An 18,988-nucleotide genomic window follows, 5' to 3' on the forward strand; every position below is an offset into this window, starting at 1 on the left:
CCATGCCCACTGCAATATGACAGACATACCTAACATGACCATAGACTGTGGCACAAAATCATGCCTTCTGGAGTCAAAAATGCCTTAACCACTCTGCCACCAAAGCACCAGTTGTGCCACACACATAAATCATCATACATTACTCATAAGGGCTGATGGTGGGACTCCTCCAGTGTGTGGTTCTGCAAATCTCTGTGGTAATTATGGGCACACATTAGACGGGATCAGAAATACAACTCCTTTTGGCTCCTGGAGGGGTATATATTAGGCCTGAATTTGGCTTAAGTGGATCTATTCAAGCCTTTTGGTGGAATGTGCCCCCAAGAATGAAAACTCTTAAGAAATTGTCAAAACTCACAAGTTTTCTGAGGATTGAGTGCTGCTCTTGTATAAATGTTCTAAAGAGGATGTCTCTTGCCATATTATATCATTTGGGGTTGAGTGAAAGCTGGTGAGTGTAACAGCTGTTTTTAATTTTGGGCAAGCTGAAAATTTAAATGGAGATCCTTCTTAGAACCAGATGGCTGAAGGAACAGGTGCACTACCCAGAATACAGGCACATAAAAATGCTTGAGTAGAAAATGAACCGGGTGACCCTAGAAGTTTCCCTAAGAACTGGTCAGCCAACACAGAAAAAGCAGGAAGCCAAAGTCAGAACCACAAACAATACAGAGTGTTGCCCAAGACTAGCTAAAAGAAGCTGGTAGCCAAAGAAACTATTTCCAATCTAATTCCTATTATATTCATGGTTTCCTGGTCTTTTGTCTGCATGGAAGGCAAGACAGTGACACCTTACACACTAATAATTCAGTGAGGAATAAGCTTTCATATATTCATAGATGTTAGGGTCAGAAGGGACCTAAATAGATCATTGAGTCCGACCCTCTGCATAGGCAGGAAAGTGTGCTGGGTTCAGATGAGCCCAGCCAGATGCCTATCTAACCTCCTCTTGAAGACCCCCAGGGTAGGGAGAGCACCACCTCCCTTGGGAGCCCATTCCAGATTTTGGCCACTCTAACTGAAGAAGTTCTTCCTAATGTCCAGTCTAAATCTACTCTCTGCTAGCTTATGGTCATTATTTCTTGTGACCCCTCAGGGATGCCTTGGTGAGTAGAGCCTCACCAATTCCCTTCTGCACCCCCATGATGAATTTATGGGTAGCCACAAGGTCGCTTCTCAACCTTCTCTTGTGGAGGCTGAAGAGGTCCAGGTGCCCTAATCTCTCCTGATAGGGCTTGGCCTGCAAGCCCTTAACCATACGAGTGGCCCTTCTCTGGACCCTCTCCAGGTTATCCACATCCCTCTTGAAGTGCGGTGCCCAAAACTGGACGCAGTACTCCAACTGCAGTCTGACCAGCGCCCGATAGAGGGGAAGTATCACCTCCTTGGCTCTGTTCGTCATGCATCTGCTGATGCACGATAAAGTGCAGTTAGCTTTGCTGATAACTTCGTCACACTGATGATTCATGTTCATCTTGGAGTCCACTAGGACTCTGAGATCCCTTTCTGCTTCCATGCTGCCAAGCAGGTCATTTCCTAGGCAGAAGGTATGCTGGACATTTTTTCTCCCTCAGTCCAGTACTTTGCATTTGTCCTTATTAAATCGCATTCTATTGTTTTCTGCCCATTTGTCCAACCTGTCCAGGTCTGCCAGTTGTTGTTCCCTGCCCTCCAGTGTGTCCACTTCTCCCCACAGTTTTGTATCATCTGCAGACTTGGACAGAGTACACTTCACTCCTTTATCCAAGTCACTGATGAAGACATTGAAGAGTATCGGTCCAAGGACTGAGCCCTGCGGGACCCCACTGCCCACGTCCTTCCAAGTCGATATCGACCCATCCACAACCACTCTCTGGGTACGACCCTCTAGCCAATTTGCCACCCACCAGACTGTGTAATTATCCAAGTCTCAGCCTCTTAATTTGTCCGCCAGTATGGAGTGGGTGGGATACCATATCAAAGGCCTTCCTGAAGTCTAAGTAAACGATGTCTACCCCTACTCCTGCGTCCAGGTGTTTTGTAACCTGGTCATGAAAAGAGACTAGATTAGTCAGGCATGATCTACCTGCTATGAACCTGTGCTAGTTTCCCCTTAGCATAATTTTTCCTGCTGGGCTCTCACATGTATGAGCCTTAATAATCTTTTCAAAGACTTTACCAAGGATGGAGGTGAGACTGACTGGCCTGTAGTTGCTTGGATGCTCCTTCCTCCCCTTCTTGAAAATAGGGACCACTTTGGCCCTTTTCCAGTCCTCCGGGACCTGGCCTGTGCACTATGAGTGCTCAAATATTCTTGCCAGTAGCTGTGCAATGACATCAGCCAGTGCCTTCAGTACCCTCGGATGGAGCTCATCCGGGCCTGCCAACTTAAACACATCCAGTCCTTCCAAGTGACTCTGCACTATCTCAGGGTCAACGTTGGGTAGTCTGGCACCCTGCTGCTGCCTCTCTACAATCCCATTGTGAGACTTGTCTTGCCCCTCGTTTAGGAACACTGAGGCAAAGAACTCACTGAGGAGTTCAGCCTTGTCCCCCCTGTCTGTCACCAATTGCTTTTGCCCATTCGGTAGTGGTCCTATTCCTCCCTGGGCCTTCCTTTTACTCCCTATATATCTGAAAAACAATTTTTTGTTATCCTTAACTTGGGATGCCATCCTCAGCTCCACGGTAGCTTTGGCCTTTCTAACTGCCTCCCTACAACTGTGAGCTGAGGAGGTATACTCCTCTTTAGTAATTTCTCCCTGTTTCCACTGCTTACATGCCCCCCTTTTTGCCCTTAGGCTGCTCTGGATTTCTCTGGTTAGCCAAGGAAGCCTCTTGGCCCCTTTCCCCTGCATCAAGATTGTCTCCCTCTGTGCCTGAAGGATCGTTTCCTTAAGGCACAGCCACCCTTCCTGGGCTCCCATCTCGTGAAATCTCCTACCCTGCAGTGCGTCATTGACTAAACACCTGAGCTCACTGAAGTCAACCTTGCTAAAGCCTAGCACTTCAACCCTACTAGTTACCTTTCCCACTCTACGCCTTATGATGAATTCTATTATTTGGTGGTCACTGTCCCCCAGATGACCACTGATCTGTAGGTCCCCTACCATGTCATCCCACATTGCCAGTACCAGGTCCAGTAAGGCATTCCCCCTAGGGGGCTATGTACATCCTGCATCAGGTGGACGTCCTGCACACAGGATAGGAACCTGCGTGAATGGTGGGAATTTGCTGTCTGTGTCTCCCAGCAGATGTTAGGGTAGTTTAGGTCCCCCATGACTACCGCTTCCCTAGTCTTTATGGTCTCTAAGAGCTGCCTCAGGAGTTCCAAGTCTAGTTCTTCCCCTTGGTGTAGGGGTCTGTAGCAGACCCCTACCACTGAATTCCTTTCCCCTTGACCTACATGTATCTTAACCCACAATCCTTCTACTTTCTCCTCCTCCAATTCCATTTTGATAAGGGTCGATGTATAACACTCCTTGACATAGAGCACAACCCCTCCCCCTCTCCTCCCTACTGTATCATTTCTGTATAGCTTATAGCCCTCAATGTGTGGGCCATAAGAAACAATTTTCATAAGGAACAACTTACTTTGTCAGAAGCTATAAGTGCACCTGCAGGGAGGAGGTGTTCTATGTTATGTTAACATGTTTTGCATGCATTTATCACTGAAATAGACATATGTAAATGAGTACATTTGTCATTATCTACCAAGCACTTCAGTCATTTTGACTAGCCACACTGATGAGAATTGTAAAGACTAATAAGTGAATATTCAAGTCAATTTTCTTAAATTGCTTTTTCTCCACCAGGTGTAGAAATTTCCAAGGGATCACAAATTCCTTTTGTTCCTTCCAAACAAACTCAGAAGAGACCAAGTAAGTTTTGATCCTTTAAATTGCTTTGCAGCCTCTCTGAACAGCCAGAATATTAGCTTTTGCTCTAGATTCAGCTGATTGTTGTCTTGTGGAACATGTTTGGAGCTGTGTGAAGTTTTCAAAGGAGAATTCTATAATTTCTTACATATTATGAACAAAAGGCTTTCTGGAAACTGTCAAATGCCAAATGATTCATGCAATTAGAAAACATCCAGAAGCTATGCTGAGTTGCATTTCTTTTAATATACTTGATTATTCAATACACACATGCTTTTTTTTTCATTCTAGAGCCAGTGGAAGCTTTCTGCATGTCACTGAAGGATTATTTCTGTGATGTGTGCAAGTTCATGCCCATGGAGCGTGAAGTAACTCTCGATCAGCTCTACATTGAAGGGGCTCTTTTGCAAGGTCAACATGAAACAAAGGGTGGAAAGAATATCATCAAGGGCATAGAGAAAGAGCCAGTTATATATGATTTGGAAGAGAAGGAAAAAACGGCTTTAGAAAGAAACCAAATATTTCAAGTCCCAGGAGGAAAAGAACTGGAAACCAAAATAATTGTGTTACTGGGAAAAGCAGGAATGGGCAAAAGTATTCTTGTTCAAAAGATCTGTCAAGATTGGTCCAATGGCAAGTTTTCTCAGTTTGAGTTTGTCTTTTTGTACGAATGCAGAAGACTGAGCTTGCCTGAGAAGCGATACAGCCTGAAGGATTTGCTACTTGAAGTCTTTGTCAGACCTCAAGAGGGAAAAGAGGAAGTCTTCAAGTACATATTGCAAAATCCCAGTAAAGTCCTCCTCATTTTTGATGGTTTTGAAGAACTGCAGGATCATGATGGCTTTACACATTTCCCAGACTGCCAATCTTACAAGGAGCTGTACAGCATGAGAGAGCTATTTGCAGGGCTCTTCCAAAAGAAGATACTCAGTGGTTGTACTTTATTACTAACAGCTAGACCCAAAGACAAGTTGAATCAGTACTTATCCAAAGTGGACAAGATAATTGAAATGGTAGGGTTCTCTCCACAACAGGTAGAATTATACATATCCAGATACTTTGAAGGATTACCGTACTGCAATGATGCAATTAAATTGATCAAAGATTGTCAGTATCTATTCAGCCATTGTTATAGCCCTGTCATGTGTAGATTCATTTGTTTTCTCTGTGAGATGGTGTTTGAAACGGGACACAAAGACTTGCCGTCAACACTGTCTACTCTCTTACTAAAATTCTTTCAAGAAAAACTGACACCTGCACAAACAGATGGGACAACCATAAAAAATCAACAGAACATTGACAAGCTAGCTCAGGTAGCCTGGAGTCTTGGTGAACATCATCAAAATGCTCTGAAGAGTGATCTCTTTCCCTCAAAAGAAATTAAAGAGTTTGCTCTGAAACATGGCTTTGTACTACCATTTACATTCCCAAAGCAATCAGGCAACAAGGAAGAAGAATTTGGCAGTGTATTCTCAAATTTCATTATCCAAAATTTTCTGGGTACACTTCATCTGGTGCTTGCAGAAGAGATCAAGGATAAAAGCCTCACAAAGTATTTTTCATTCCCATCCAGGAAGAAAAAGTCTCATAATTGGTTAGATTTGATGCCTCAGTTTTTGGCTGGAATATTATTCCTGCAGGATGACCCATACCTCTGTTCCCTTTCAAATAAAGATGTAAAGAAAATCATAACCAAGAAACAAAAAACACTCTTAAAATATATTAAAAGAGTACAGATAAACAATCTCTGTCCAGAAAGGCTACTTGAGCTTTTCCACTGTGTTTATGAAACACAAGACCGCTATCTTTTGCAGAATATAGCTTTAAGACTTGAACGAGAGCTGTCTTTTCTGGGCACTCCGCTCACCCCACCTGATGTGTATGTGCTACGTTCTATTTTAAAAAGGTCAAAAAAGGAATTTGCCCTGGATCTGAGGAACAGTGCCATTGATCTACAGGGGATGAAAGACCTGGTTGGCCTGAAGAACGTGACGTCATTCAGGTTAGCCATTCCTTGTTGATAATACTGTGATGCCCTGGTGTAACACAAGAGGAGTCAGTCTAAATTAATTTACTTGTTTTTTGCCACTTACAGAGCTTCCCTCACTGATACGATCAGGCTCTGGGAGTCATTAGAGCAAACACAGGAATATGAGCTGCTGAAGATTTCAATACAAAAATTTGCGATTGATCCATTTAAGGCTAAAACAATGAGGGATATCAGTGATCTTTCTGGCTTTGTACACATGCAAGAGAAAATGATCCATTGGTAAGATCCATTCATAAATAATGACCTATTTACATGTGAGTGCTTATGAATTACAAGTCCTAGAGAGAGAAGTCCCCCAGTTGTTCACAGGGCAGGTAAAACAATGCAATGAAAGTATCCCTGTTGCCCCACCAATGTTTGCTATCTTGATGTGTAGCAGCCATCTTCGGGGAGCTCAAATCTTACTTCAGTCTTTGTACTGAAACTGCCAACGAAGAAGCCAGTTAGAAGTGTTTTTTTCAATGTCTCCCCACTATAGTTTTTAATACACTGTCTTTTAATACCTTTGAGGTATGTACCCTACAGTGAGTCTGCCCTATAGTGATCATTCCATAAATGGCTGTAATCTTATAGATTTGGTCCTTTAATTCAAGAAGTAAAAGCTTTTTTTTTTTTTTTTTTTTTTTTAGATCTATACATTCTGAGTTCATTGCTGCACACTTGAAATATGTCTTGTTTTTATACCTTTTGTTAAATATGTATTTGCTTCAAAGATTAAAATTCCATGTGTACGTTTTGTTTTTTCTGCTGTTACAATAGTTTCTAACATATGCCTTATTCTATTGTGATTTATTTAGCATGCAAGAGACATCTGGTTGCCAAATTCATGAAATTCCTGCTATCAAAAACCTTAAAAAATTAGAATTTGCGTAAGTAATATGTCTCTCCACTTGCTGACTTCTAAATTGTAGACTACTATAAGAATTTAATTCATTTTGCTGCAGGTTATTGACTATAAAAATATTAAGTAAAATCCATGTATTTACATTCTGCTAATTCAGACAAGGATTAAAAATTTATCACCAAAAAAAGGAAATGCCAATTTCCAAACCCTCCATTGGTATAGAACAAAAAAAGAATCCACTGGTAGTATCCTGTTCTAATCAGTGGCTTTTTCATACACTAGGGTTTGTGAATTATGACAGGTGCTTGTTCTGTGATATTCCTATATAATCAAGGATGCTAAATTGATTTATGCTAGCTAATTTATGTTGTCCTTTCAGCTGTAAAGTATATTGCAGGTATTTTCCCTCATTAATAGGGAAAATTTCCATTTCTCGTTTCTGCAAAATTAGAATCATATAAACAAACCACTGTTAATCAAAAGTTCCTTCCTGTTCACAGTGAGCCAGCTGAGTGGCATCATTATTCAGCATTTTTCAATTGATTTTGGATTGTATCTTGGCCATAATTCAACTACCAAAGAAGAGATTATTGCACAAAAATGATAAAGTTGAAAGCTTTTCTTTTCCCCTACCATGTCATATTGATCATGACAGAACAGAGGGGGCACTGACAGCTGTGCAAGCCCTCGCTCTAATTCATGGAGTTTTACATAAAGTGCCATGAGTTAGAGCTTCCCTTGCCCCCTTGACCCAACAGACATTCCTCTGTTGGGTCAGGCGGGGGGGAAACACAGGTATCAGGCTCCACTTTAGAGCCAATCAAGCCTGAGGAGCCTGCCTGTGGCCTTTTACCCCCTCCTCCAAGCTCCAGTGCTGTCTGCAGGAAGGGAGTGAGGGGAAAGGGGAGGGGAGTGAGCTGCAGGCTGAGGGGCTCCTGGCCTAAGCTGGAGTGGAGATGGGGGGCTGATACAGGGTGTCACTGTATATCTTCAGACTAAAATATGTTTGCTTCACCTGAGGTAAGTTTGGTAAGAATGCATTACAATGAATTAACGTACCCTTCAAATTGATATTGTTGTACTAGCTCCAGATGGCCTCCAGATGCAGCTGGTATTTGCATTCAGATGTTGACTTTGAGGCTAAGTACAGACATTTGGGGAAGTTAAATCAGGTTCTAAATAGCCACCCAATTAAAACTTAGCTCGTCTTGGTGTTGACCTTACACTTACAGACTCCGTCTCAGTGACTGGCAATCAGCCTAAACCTGGAGCTGAGATGTTCCATGTGTACAAACTGGTCTAAAAAGTAGGGAACCTGGTCTAAGATAAACCTGGATCTACATAATATCAAACTTATTCAATCTAGGTCAAACTGGTGCATGGAACTTCTGTACACTTTCCCTGGAGCTGTTCTTTTCACCCCTCCCCTTCCTCCACCCCCTACACTGGGCTACTTTCCCCCCCTCAGCCCTTTGTTCCCCTCCTCCACCCAACCAGGCAGCTCTCTCAACCCCCATCCGACAAGCTGTTCTGGGTGCAGCCACTTTTATCAGCATTTGCTGGAGCCAACATGCCAGAGCAGAGCAAATAAATCCCAGTGCAGGGTGAGGCCAGAGGGATAAAGGTGTAGATTTGCTGGGAAGAAACCCTACTCCACCCACAGATCATGCCAGCCCCACTCATCCCACCCTTGGGTCGCACCAGACCTCCGCCCCTGGACTGACCCCTAATCCCTCCCAACATCCCCATCCTGACTTAGCTGATATTGGGCAGCCATTTTGAACCAATTTAACCTCCTCCTAATGCCCCCGAATGTCTGTACTTAGCCTTATGGTCACATTATAGTACTATTTGAAGAATTTCAGTGAGGCTGAGGCAATATAACAGAAAACTCATGATTCTTTGCTCCTTGCTGCACACATTTGATTTATTCTTGTGCTGTTTAAGTACTATAAAAAGATTGTAACTTTTTTCTCATAGGCTGGGTCCAGCATGTGGTCCTCGGGGATTCTTAAGGCTTGTTGAAATTCTCGTGTCACTTCCATCTCTTCAGCAGCTAGAGTGAGTACTATTTTCCCCCAAATGTCCTTGTGTGGTGCTCAGTGGAACTTGATGGCAAGCAGCTTCCAATAAAGTAACAAACAAGATGTCAAGGCCTCTCAGTTCTGTCCCTGCCACTGCCACATAGGACCTACTGTATCTTTTGAGCAAGATCCATAAGCTAACTAAGCCCCAGTGTTACTCTTTGTGAAGTATCTCACTGGGTGACATAAAATGTGGTTAAGTACCAAGTGTACTCACAATTGAACTCAGTACACGGGCTTATTATGTCCTTCATTATATCTTACCAGTGGCTATTGAAGCTGAAGAAGAATGACAGCACATCACAAAAACCAGCCCCTTCCCCATGGATTTTTACACATTGTCTTGTGAGTCAGGATTAAAATTAGTCTCATTCCTGTGCGGGCTGACCGGGGGCGAGCCGGGGCCCATCTTTGCGCACGCGGGCTGTGGCCAGCAGCCCAGGCACGCGGGGCCGGAGAAGACTGCGGTGAACTAGAATTGATTACAGACGCGTAGTGGTTGATTAAAAGATTGTTTGCTTACACCAAAAGATGGTAGTGGTGTAGGCTGGACAGCTTTCCAGGCACAGCTCCACTTGAATCCCTGTTGGAGGATTACGACAAGTCAGCTCTTTTCCCCGGAGTTGTCGAGGCTCCATGGATTCAGTTCTCCCGGAGTTGTTAAGGCTCCATGGGTTCGGTTCCCTCCGGAGTGGTTGAATCTCCGTGGGTTCGTACGATAATAATCTTCCCCGGAGTTATTAAAGTTCCGTGGGCTTGGTTCGGTTCCCTCTACCACGGAGTTGTTAAGGCTCCGCGGATCTGGCTTGGGTTTATAGGAAAAGGATATGTCTAGGATTGCGCTCGGTGACGGGGAGAGGCCAAAGGCTGTTTAGACCTCTGTTGCCTTCTTAAGAGAGGCACATTGGGACCGTAAGGGTCCACATCACTTAGAGATCTTCACACAGCACGAAGTCTCCTCCTCCTGGCGAGTTTTCTCTCTCTCCAGTTTTCCTCTCTCTCCGACTTGGGCGGAAACCACCCAAGCCTTTTGTATGGCTAGCAAGCCAATAGCTAGCCGCCACGTGTGCCTTTACTCAGAACTGGCCAATAATGTGGCGCAAATCTGAATACAAATGGCAGGAACTCTTTGCACCGAGCACTCCTCAAATGCAATAAGAAATGCACCATGCAAAAAAAGCTACAAATCTGGCGGGAAATACTTCGTTGCACCAGAGCTCTCCTCTGCAGCAGAGAGCTCTACCGTGCAAAGAAGCTGCAATTTAGCGGGAAAAATAATTTAGCGATGCCGAAGCACACACAAACAACAAATCACAACTTTGGGTTGTGACAATACCTAATACCAGTACTTAGTCCCTAAAAGCAAGGAAAAAAGGTAGTACATGGTCTGTAGAATTAGGACTAAGTCTGGCCTTTAATCCAGATGCCTAAGACTATGTGTAAGTGTCCTCAGGCATTAGCTCAGGTGCATGGCCAACAAATGAACCACATTTATTCTGTGTTCGCTCATACACACAAATTAGACAGCATAGATGGCTTGGGAATGGGCTTTAGTGGCTTGAAGTAGTCCTGGGTGTGAGTCCCAGCACTGTGCTCAGGTTCTCCCTGCTGGGGCATGCACACAGAGACACTCCAACCCACTTTCAAACTGTCTATACTGTCTAATATATGGGCTTGGGCAAAGGCAGGAGTAGCATGGCTAATTTTTCTAAGCACTTCCAGACTCACTCTTAGGTCATACTGATATAGGCTAAACTTCTTAGGCCAAAGAGGATGTATTAGGAAATATCAGTGATCTGCTTTAGCCCTCTAGATTAATTTTAACATTGTTTTTCTCCTGTACACATAGGCAAGAAATCTTGTTACAGCACAGCTGGGGCACAGCTATTTCATAACTGTTTTTAACAATGTTCATTTTATAGTGTAAGTGGGGCATAAAGTTCTTCCATTTACATATCAAAAGAAGTGGGTCAAGCAGTTCTGCTCAAAATCCTCTTAGGCTTTGAGTTGGGGAAACAGGGAGCAGCTTATTAGCGAAGCTGGAATGCGGATGGTTGCTCTTACCTGATTGAGCCCACTTGAAATAAACTATTCAAATCTATGGGAAGATCTCTGAGATAAATGATGAACCAAAAGTAATTCAAAGGGAAATCTAATTCACGCTCTGTTTTTTGGCAGCTTGGATGCTCTGAGTGAAAATGGAATAGGAGATGAAGGCGTAAAAAGTCTCTCTCAAGTATTTTCTCAGCTGACATCATTAGAAGTATTGAAGTAAGTTGAGAGATTAACAGTTCCAGAAACTAGTGGAGAAAAAAAAGTTAATCCTGTGGCACCAAGGATTGATTGTGCATTAAGGCTTCCTAATTCCCCTTCAGGTCAAGCAGTTAGCATTTACCAAGCTGTCCTGTACAAACTACATCAATTCTTTAAAAACTCCAAAATATACATGAAATATCAAGAGAAATCATTTTAATGTCTGATCCTGCCATTGTTTAGGTATGAAAAATCCCTGATGCTCAATGTGTACTTGAGTAAGAATGGATGGCACAGTCTAGCCAAACTGGCAAGACAGTATTAGTCAATTTAGTTACCTTAAACAACTAATGTTTTTTAGTTTTTGTATTTCAGCATGAAATTCTTTAGCTGCTTTATCTGCTTTTAGAAAAACTGGTTACTGACCTAATTTTTGCGGAATTGCTCCAAATTTACCAGGGTAATCTGGCCATCTATAATATCAAAGTACACTTTAATTTTAAATTATCTTGATCTGGAAGATATCACAGAGAAGAGGTGGTTCTATCTAGGCAGACATTTTTACATTGCATCACAGCCTCAGCTATGTCCTGCGGAGTCACATGCAACATGCAGCTTCACAATAAACCAGTTTAAATAGATTCCATTAACAAGAATATCTGATTTGTTACAGTTTATCACAGAATAAAATAACAGATTTGGGTGCAGAGAACCTAGCTACAGCTCTTCCTTCCTTATCTTCGTTAAAGACACTTAGGTGAGTATACGTATTCTTTTGAACTGCTGTCTATAAAGTGCCGCTACACCTTAGTTGAGAAATTAATTACTATATAGGAAATAAATACTACCCACACACTGCAGTAAATCAGTTTTGGGCTTGGTCCTGCAGCCCCTAGTCATCTGGCTGGTAAGAGCTGTGAGACTTAAGTTCTTTATTGTGATATTTCAGACATTCCAGCAACTCCAGATCTTCTCTCTTTAAAAAATAAATATATAATCTAGTAGAGAGATACACACCACAGTAATGTGTACTGAGAACTCCTTTTGAACTCTAGACAGAATTCCACTTATCAGTAAATGAACCTATGGAACTCCTGTCCAGGACCCTGATGTATTGCAGGATTATACTTATATAGAATAATCATTGCATGATTATTGAATTACTCCTAACTTGGAGGTATTTGAACACCTGGCATGCAGTAGTGGTCCATCTACTTTTATATTCTTCCTGAAAATGGCCAAGATAATACCCTAGGACCAAGCAAGATGCCCTACAACACTACTATGAAATAGCTTGTTCATGGGAAGCTTTTTCCTAACCCACTTGTGCCCAGAATCCTGAACATTGGTCCTCCTGATGTTTTTTAAATTCCCATATAACATAGTCAAGGATGTTCATTTTCCCTATCAATATCTAATCCTAGTTTTGATTTGCATATGTAAATTGAACAAGGGGAATATATTTCCTTAAATATTCAAGTAATTTGAAATTTAAAATATATTGAAGCTAACATTTAAACTTGGGCTGAAAATAAGCAAGAATAATGCATTTTCCAAGTTACTACTTCATCTCTTGCATTCTTTAATTTTGATCATGCTGTTTTTGTTTTCTCTAGTTTGTATAACAACAGTATTTGTGATGCCGGAGCAGAAAATATTGCAAAAGTACTTCCTGCAATGGCATCCTTAAGGGTGCTAGAGTGAGTATGATATCTCCAGAAAGAACAAAGGGAAATGGATAGTATATACCTGATTGTGTAGACAGATATTTTATTGTTACCCTCTACCCCTGCAGCAGATATGAGCACCAACTCAGAGAGACTGAGTGACTTACCTAATACTACAGACAGTTGGGCTTAAAGCTGGGATTAATCAGAAGCTCTTTAGTCTCACTAGATCATACAAACTAACACCTTTGGGTATTTAACTAGTACCTGGGGGCGCTTATACACATGACAGGGGTTTAGTCCTTCAGATTGTATTTTATGACCCCTAAATTGAAATGGTGAGTTTTTAATTGAAACCTCACCATTTCAATTTCCATCACTGTATATATGTGGCTGCCCTGGTCGCCGCAGGTGCCTGCTGAAGGCAGAAGCAGCAAGGGGCCCAATCCTTTTTTTTTTTTGGCAGTCTGCCTACCTCTCCTGCAGCTGGGAGGCCATTAATCTATGCCATTGATCTGTCAGCTCACCCTCCAGCTGTGGGAGAGGTGATCAGGATCTGCCAAAAAAAAAAAGGATCAGGTCCCTCGCTGCCTCTACCTTCAGCAGACTCTTGTGGCTGGCAGGATGCCTGGGGCCACCCAGGACTGGGCTGGCTTGCCCCTGGGGCAGCATGGGAAGGCAGCAGGAGGGAAAGTAGGTTTGCTGGCAGTGGGGATGGTACCTGGGGCACTGGAAGCCCGGGTGGTCTTGGGAAAGCATTGAATCAGGCACCTCTGAGCTGGGGCAGCACCCTGCCAGTTAGCAGCCTATCCAGGCTTCCAGTGCCCTGTGAACCATCCCTGCTGCCTTCTCTGATTGCCAGCAAACCCAGCCACCCTCCTGCCACCTTCCTGTACTGCCCTAGGGGCAAGCCATCAGGATCTAGTTTACTTTGCAACGATGCAAACTCATTTAAAACCCACAAAACTCCAATACGTGTAGTGTGTGATGCCATTAAGCTACAAAAAGAGGATTTTTTGTCACATGTACAAGCAGCCTGGGAGGCAGGTTGCAGCATTTCTAGCACTGTTGGTGGTAGCCCAGGTGTTACCTGACAGACAGCTGCTAATTAGTCTGGCATCCCATAAACAGCTGGAAAGATTTGAGGTGATGGGCTTTATGGAATTCAGAAGCCAAACCTGAACCATCAGTAACCTGTAGATTTAAGGGAAAAATCAGTAGATAGCTTTTAATCCTAACAATTTGTTGACCACACCTTCTTGGCTACCTTGATTCTTAAAAAGAATCAAGAATTGGTCCCATACCTAATACCAGTACTAAGTCCCTAAAAGCAAGAAAAAGGTAGTACATAATTAAGACAGAATGACTAGCAAAGCAGCCCCAGGCACCAACTTAGTAGGGTGCAAAAACATAGGCAACATGTGGTAGTGGCATGGGGGTGGGGATGTGCCCCCCCCAGATTTCTGCACTGAGGGTGGGGCAGCAGCAGGGGCAGAGGTGGCAACAGTGACATGGAGTTGTGCCCTCCACTGTCAACATTTGCGTATCATCAATGTGCAAAAATAACAGCTGCCACCACTTTTGGCTGGCCACATCACTACCACCAACAGCCAAGAGCCATTGCTCTCCAGGGTACTGAGCTGCCCTGTTACACCTCTGAAAAAGGGAAGCTACTTTTGGAGTAGGAATAGGACCTCCACAGGCAAACTTTGGAGGAGAAGTGCTTGGCAGAAAAGAAAATGCAGTCTACACAGAGGAAAAATGGACTGATGGCAGAGTGAAAATCTTGGATGGTTTGAAAGAGTGATCAGTGAAGAGACTGTCTTAATGGCAGGCTGAATGACCACCTGAGTACTCCCTGTGGGACTAGTTTTTATAAACATATCCCCTCTCTTTCTCAGTGATGGTTGATTACTCCAATGGATGGTGAACCTTAGTCTAACAACCAGCAAATATTTGTTTTCTTCAGTGTTCAGTATAACAAGATAACAGACGCTGGTGCCCAGAGACTGAGTGGCAGCCTGAGAAAATGTCCCCACATGAAGAGCCTGGCGTAAGTCTTTAGCTTGTGCTTACATATTAAAACATTAAACTAGGTTGGGTTTCCTGTTGTGGGCTGGACTGGTTGGGTTTGCAACAAGAACCAAAAAAAAAAGAATCACTGATACAAAAACAACTGACTTGACAAAAAGCCAATCACTGAACTCAGCTCTCAGCTGACATTAACCCTTCTGCGATAAAAGCAAATTTGTGACCATTTCCAAAGCAGACTCTTCTACAGTGTGCCCGGCCTGCTCTGGGGGTATGTGTGCAGGATCTGGGGGGAAGGATCTGGAGGGATACATGGCCCCACTTCCTATGCATTTTAGAGGAATCCTGTCCTACAGGGCTGTTCCCAGCCAATGGGAGTGTGACGGCAACATCCTTGTGTATAGCACAGGAGACTGGCATGGAATTAGAATAATGGCAAATTAACCAGAGTTAACTGTACAGTTGCAATATAAGTCACCTCTCAAGTGCTTTGTCTTTACCCTGTTGTTATGAGCTTTCACTCTTGGAGTAAGCCACAATGCTCTCCCCTCTATGAGATCACTAGAACAGGGAGTAATTTACTGTTATGGGCTACAGCTATAGAATTTAATGGGGATTTATTAAATTCTTGCTATGGTTGAATTTTGTTGAGGTCTATAGGAACTGTGTTAAAATCTTGTAGAAATACAGAAGGATTTTTTTCTTAAAAGCCATCCAATAGGACTGTGCTTCAGAGATATCATTTTCTAGTCACTTCTCTGAGATTTTTTTTAAAAAACCCAAACATCTCAGTGAATGCTATTGGCTTCCTACTCCGGCGTTAGGGTATGCTGTCGACTCCTTCCTGAAAGCTGCCATCAGATGCTTCACTAAAAGGTAGATGGGGCTTTTCAGAAACAGGCTGTGTTAGGAAGTAAGCAGCATGTTCTAGTTGACTGCACACATGGAAATTCTTCATATGCATCAGTGTTGCCTGTGATATGAGAGGCAGGAGAGCTGCCAGTTCTGAAAGACAGGTATATATGAGGCATGCCAAGAATCAGTTATTGCTGGTGCATGACTGTAGGTGGGTTGGTGAGCCTGCTGCCTTACAATCTGACTTTACTTCTGTGGGAGATCCTCAGCCAGTTCTCTAAACACACATAGCCCTTGTACCAGTGAACAAATAAACCAACAATAACAAACCATTTAGTCCTTCTCCAGGCAACAGGATGAGCCTTTAGCACCAGCCCAGTACTGGAGCATGGCCTCTCATGATAGCAAGCTTATCTGGGTTCCAGTCTACCTCCTGACCAGGAACTGCTTCTTCCCCCAGATCACAGATCTCTGCTCTGGGTTTTTAACTGACAGTGGGATTCCTCTGTCATTAGCTCCCACGTAACTGGACTTCTACAAAAGGGATCCCTACTCCCTCTGAAAGTGCAGACAGCCTTCTTACAATGAACAATATTGGAGTTCAGCTCTAGAAAACCATCAGGATCAGTGTATTTGGTAGGAGGTCTAATGCACAGAGAGCTATTTGTTGTTTTCCCTCCTCAATTTTCAATGAGCTCTGAGGCTGCTATAAGGGAGCTGGGTGTGAGGCTCCAGGGGATTGTGACACCCCAGTGTGGGGGTATGGAAAGGACCATGAGGGTCTTGAGTTGGGCTAGGAGCCCTTAGTTGAGTTGGTAGGGGCTGGTAGCCTTGAGCTGAGTAGGTAGGGACTTGGAGCCCCAATTGATAGAATAAGAGCTCAGTGTGAGGGCACAGAGATTACAAGCTCCAATGGGGAGTGAGATCCCCATGTGAAACTCTGGAGTGTGAGTCACAGTGCGGGGGCACAGTCTTATAGGCTGGGTGTCAGGCCAAACAAGTAAGGCCGGGTGTTAGGCCATGAATGCCATTTGTGAGGCATGGGACATGGTATAGGGAAGGTTGGAGCCATGTACATAGGCCCTTGGCATCAGGGAAAGTACATGGGCAGCCTCCCACCTGACTGACATCTCTTAATAATTATTATCAAGGTATGGCAGGCGAGGAAGGTGGGTGGTTAGCCCAGAGACAAGTGAGCGGGCCAATGGCTGACCAGCCCCAGGACACCTAGGGAAGAAATATAACTATCTTAAAGGCAATTCCTGCATAAAAATAGTATAAGAAACAGCATATTAAAAAAATCTTCTAATCTTTGTTTACTTTCCCAATTTCTCTTATAGGATGTGGAATCCTACTATTCCCTATGGAGTTCTTGAGCACCTGCAGCAACTGGATTCTAGAATTATTTTGTAGATTCAGCCGATCCTGTGAAGGTACTAAACTCTTATTTTCTTTTTCTTTTTAATATGGACTCTGGACACACTGAAGTTGGTTATTAAGAGGCAAGTATTGTGGAGTGTTACACACATTGAGGTGGATAGAGTTTTTCCTTTGGCTGACAGTCCCCAAGCTGTTGTATTAAGGGCTCACCTCACAGGATCTCATGTGCTAGGTAAGGCTCACAGGATCTCATGTGCCCTGGAGTCCAACAGGAGTCAGGCATTGCTTCAAGTTTGTGGTCTATAGGCTCACTCATAGGGCATATGTCCCATGTCTAGCACCATCTCTGAGCAATGGAACCTGAGGCCTAACAACCTAGTCCTTGCAACTAACACCAACCTCCCAGACTCCCCTGTACCTTGAACACCACTCTCCCTGAACTGCAACTGCATGGCAGCTCCTTGGCACTAAAAATAGTTTAGTTACCTCAACAGGATCAGTGAATCTACAAAGTGATTCTAGAATCTGTAGTAGTAAGGGTTAACTCTCTTACTAAAGAGTGATGTCATCCACAGAAAGTGGTTAGTTGACCAGTTTAGGTTCAGAGGTTAGTTGTAAAGGCTTAATGAGAACAAAGAGTCTCCCTGCATCTTCCTAAGATCCAGAATAACACAGAATCCAACTGTGGAAGGTGCTCAAGAATGCCATAGGGAATAGTAGGATTCCACATCTTATAAGAGAAATTAGGAAAGTAAACAAAGATTAGGGTTTTTTTATTAAGAAAAGTTTTCTACACTATATTTATGTAGGAGTTGCCTTTAAGATAGTTACATTTCTACATAGTTCTACATAGTTACATGACTACATAGTTCTATATTTTCTTTTGCAGAAAACTGGGGGGGGGGGGGGGGGGGGGACACACAAGCAAATACCTCTCTGTGCCCTAGACCTCCTACCAAATACACTGATCCTGATGGTTTTCTAGAACTGGACTCCAACATTGGTCATTGTAAGAGGACAGCTAGCTACCATTTAACTCATTAGAAAGTTACTCAGAGAGAGGCTTTCCAGAGGGGTTCAGAAACCATGATATCTCATTATTTAACATGGAAAGACATATGCAGAGCTTGATAAAAAAAATAAAAAACCATACAATTTCCTTGCCTCAGTGAAGCACTGAGGTGAGATGCTCTGGTGTGATCCTGGATTTTTCTGTGTAGCTCTGGTTTCCTTTCTGAGCCAGGGAATCTTTCTTGACTTCAGCTTGCCTTCTCTGACCCTGGCAGGTCCTTCACCTAACCTCCCTTTGCTGACCTCCACCTGCACCATACTACAAAAAGCATGCTTGTACCTCCCTTCTGCTAAGACTTCCAGTGTTGTCTCCATCAGGCTTCACTTTTTGTTCCTTCTGTGAACCAAATCAAACCTATCCTTTGCTACCTTTGTCTCTCTTTGTTGCTTGGAGAATTCCTACTCTCCACACCCTTTACTACAGACAAGTAGGAAAAATCTAATTCCCTCAGCTCTAGTCACCTTCTTGTCATACTCATTGTTGGTCAAAGTGTTGGTATTAAAGTACATTCCACTCTAGTTGGTGGTGACGTCTAGGGGCATTCATGATACAGAAACTTACAAAATAACAACTGTATTACAACTGTGCAGTAACACATACAGTTCATAGGTCACATATAGCTGTCCCCCAGATCATCCTATTGCTGCAATAGTTAGGCTTTGTCTACAGTGACATTTTGGGCCAGACCTAAGGGTCATCCTCTACCAGCTTGAGCCACCTGAGCTGCTCCTCCCCTATCTATATCCTACCTTGAGGCCTGTGGAGCTTCCTTGAACACAGCCATTCTAGAAATCAGTCTTTAGACTGCATCCCTCCTTCTGAGCACTGGAGAAGGGAAGTGAGATGCAGGGGTCCAGGAATTTAGGAGCAGGGCTTTGTGGGATTGCTGTTGAAG

General features: G+C 43.3%; 1 protein-coding gene across 1 annotated transcript in view; it reads left to right on the forward strand.

The window, feature by feature from the left end:
- CIITA (class II major histocompatibility complex transactivator) overlaps positions 1 to 18,988 on the forward strand; it is a 59,746-nt gene that overhangs the window by 36,148 nt on the left and 4,610 nt on the right. Inside the window, exons 10-19 of the mRNA XM_019494589.2 lie at positions 3,795 to 3,860; positions 4,149 to 5,859; positions 5,953 to 6,126; positions 6,705 to 6,776; positions 8,732 to 8,812; positions 11,014 to 11,106; positions 11,762 to 11,845; positions 12,705 to 12,788; positions 14,725 to 14,808; positions 16,982 to 17,074. Coding sequence (XP_019350134.2) covers positions 3,795 to 3,860; positions 4,149 to 5,859; positions 5,953 to 6,126; positions 6,705 to 6,776; positions 8,732 to 8,812; positions 11,014 to 11,106; positions 11,762 to 11,845; positions 12,705 to 12,788; positions 14,725 to 14,808; positions 16,982 to 17,054 — 2,522 coding nt within the window. The 3' untranslated portion in view covers positions 17,055 to 17,074. The remainder of the gene's footprint in view (positions 1 to 3,794; positions 3,861 to 4,148; positions 5,860 to 5,952; positions 6,127 to 6,704; positions 6,777 to 8,731; positions 8,813 to 11,013; positions 11,107 to 11,761; positions 11,846 to 12,704; positions 12,789 to 14,724; positions 14,809 to 16,981; positions 17,075 to 18,988) is intronic.

Source organism: Alligator mississippiensis, chromosome 13, assembly GCF_030867095.1.
Source record: "Alligator mississippiensis isolate rAllMis1 chromosome 13, rAllMis1, whole genome shotgun sequence".
NCBI classification, from domain to species: domain Eukaryota; kingdom Metazoa; phylum Chordata; order Crocodylia; family Alligatoridae; genus Alligator; species Alligator mississippiensis.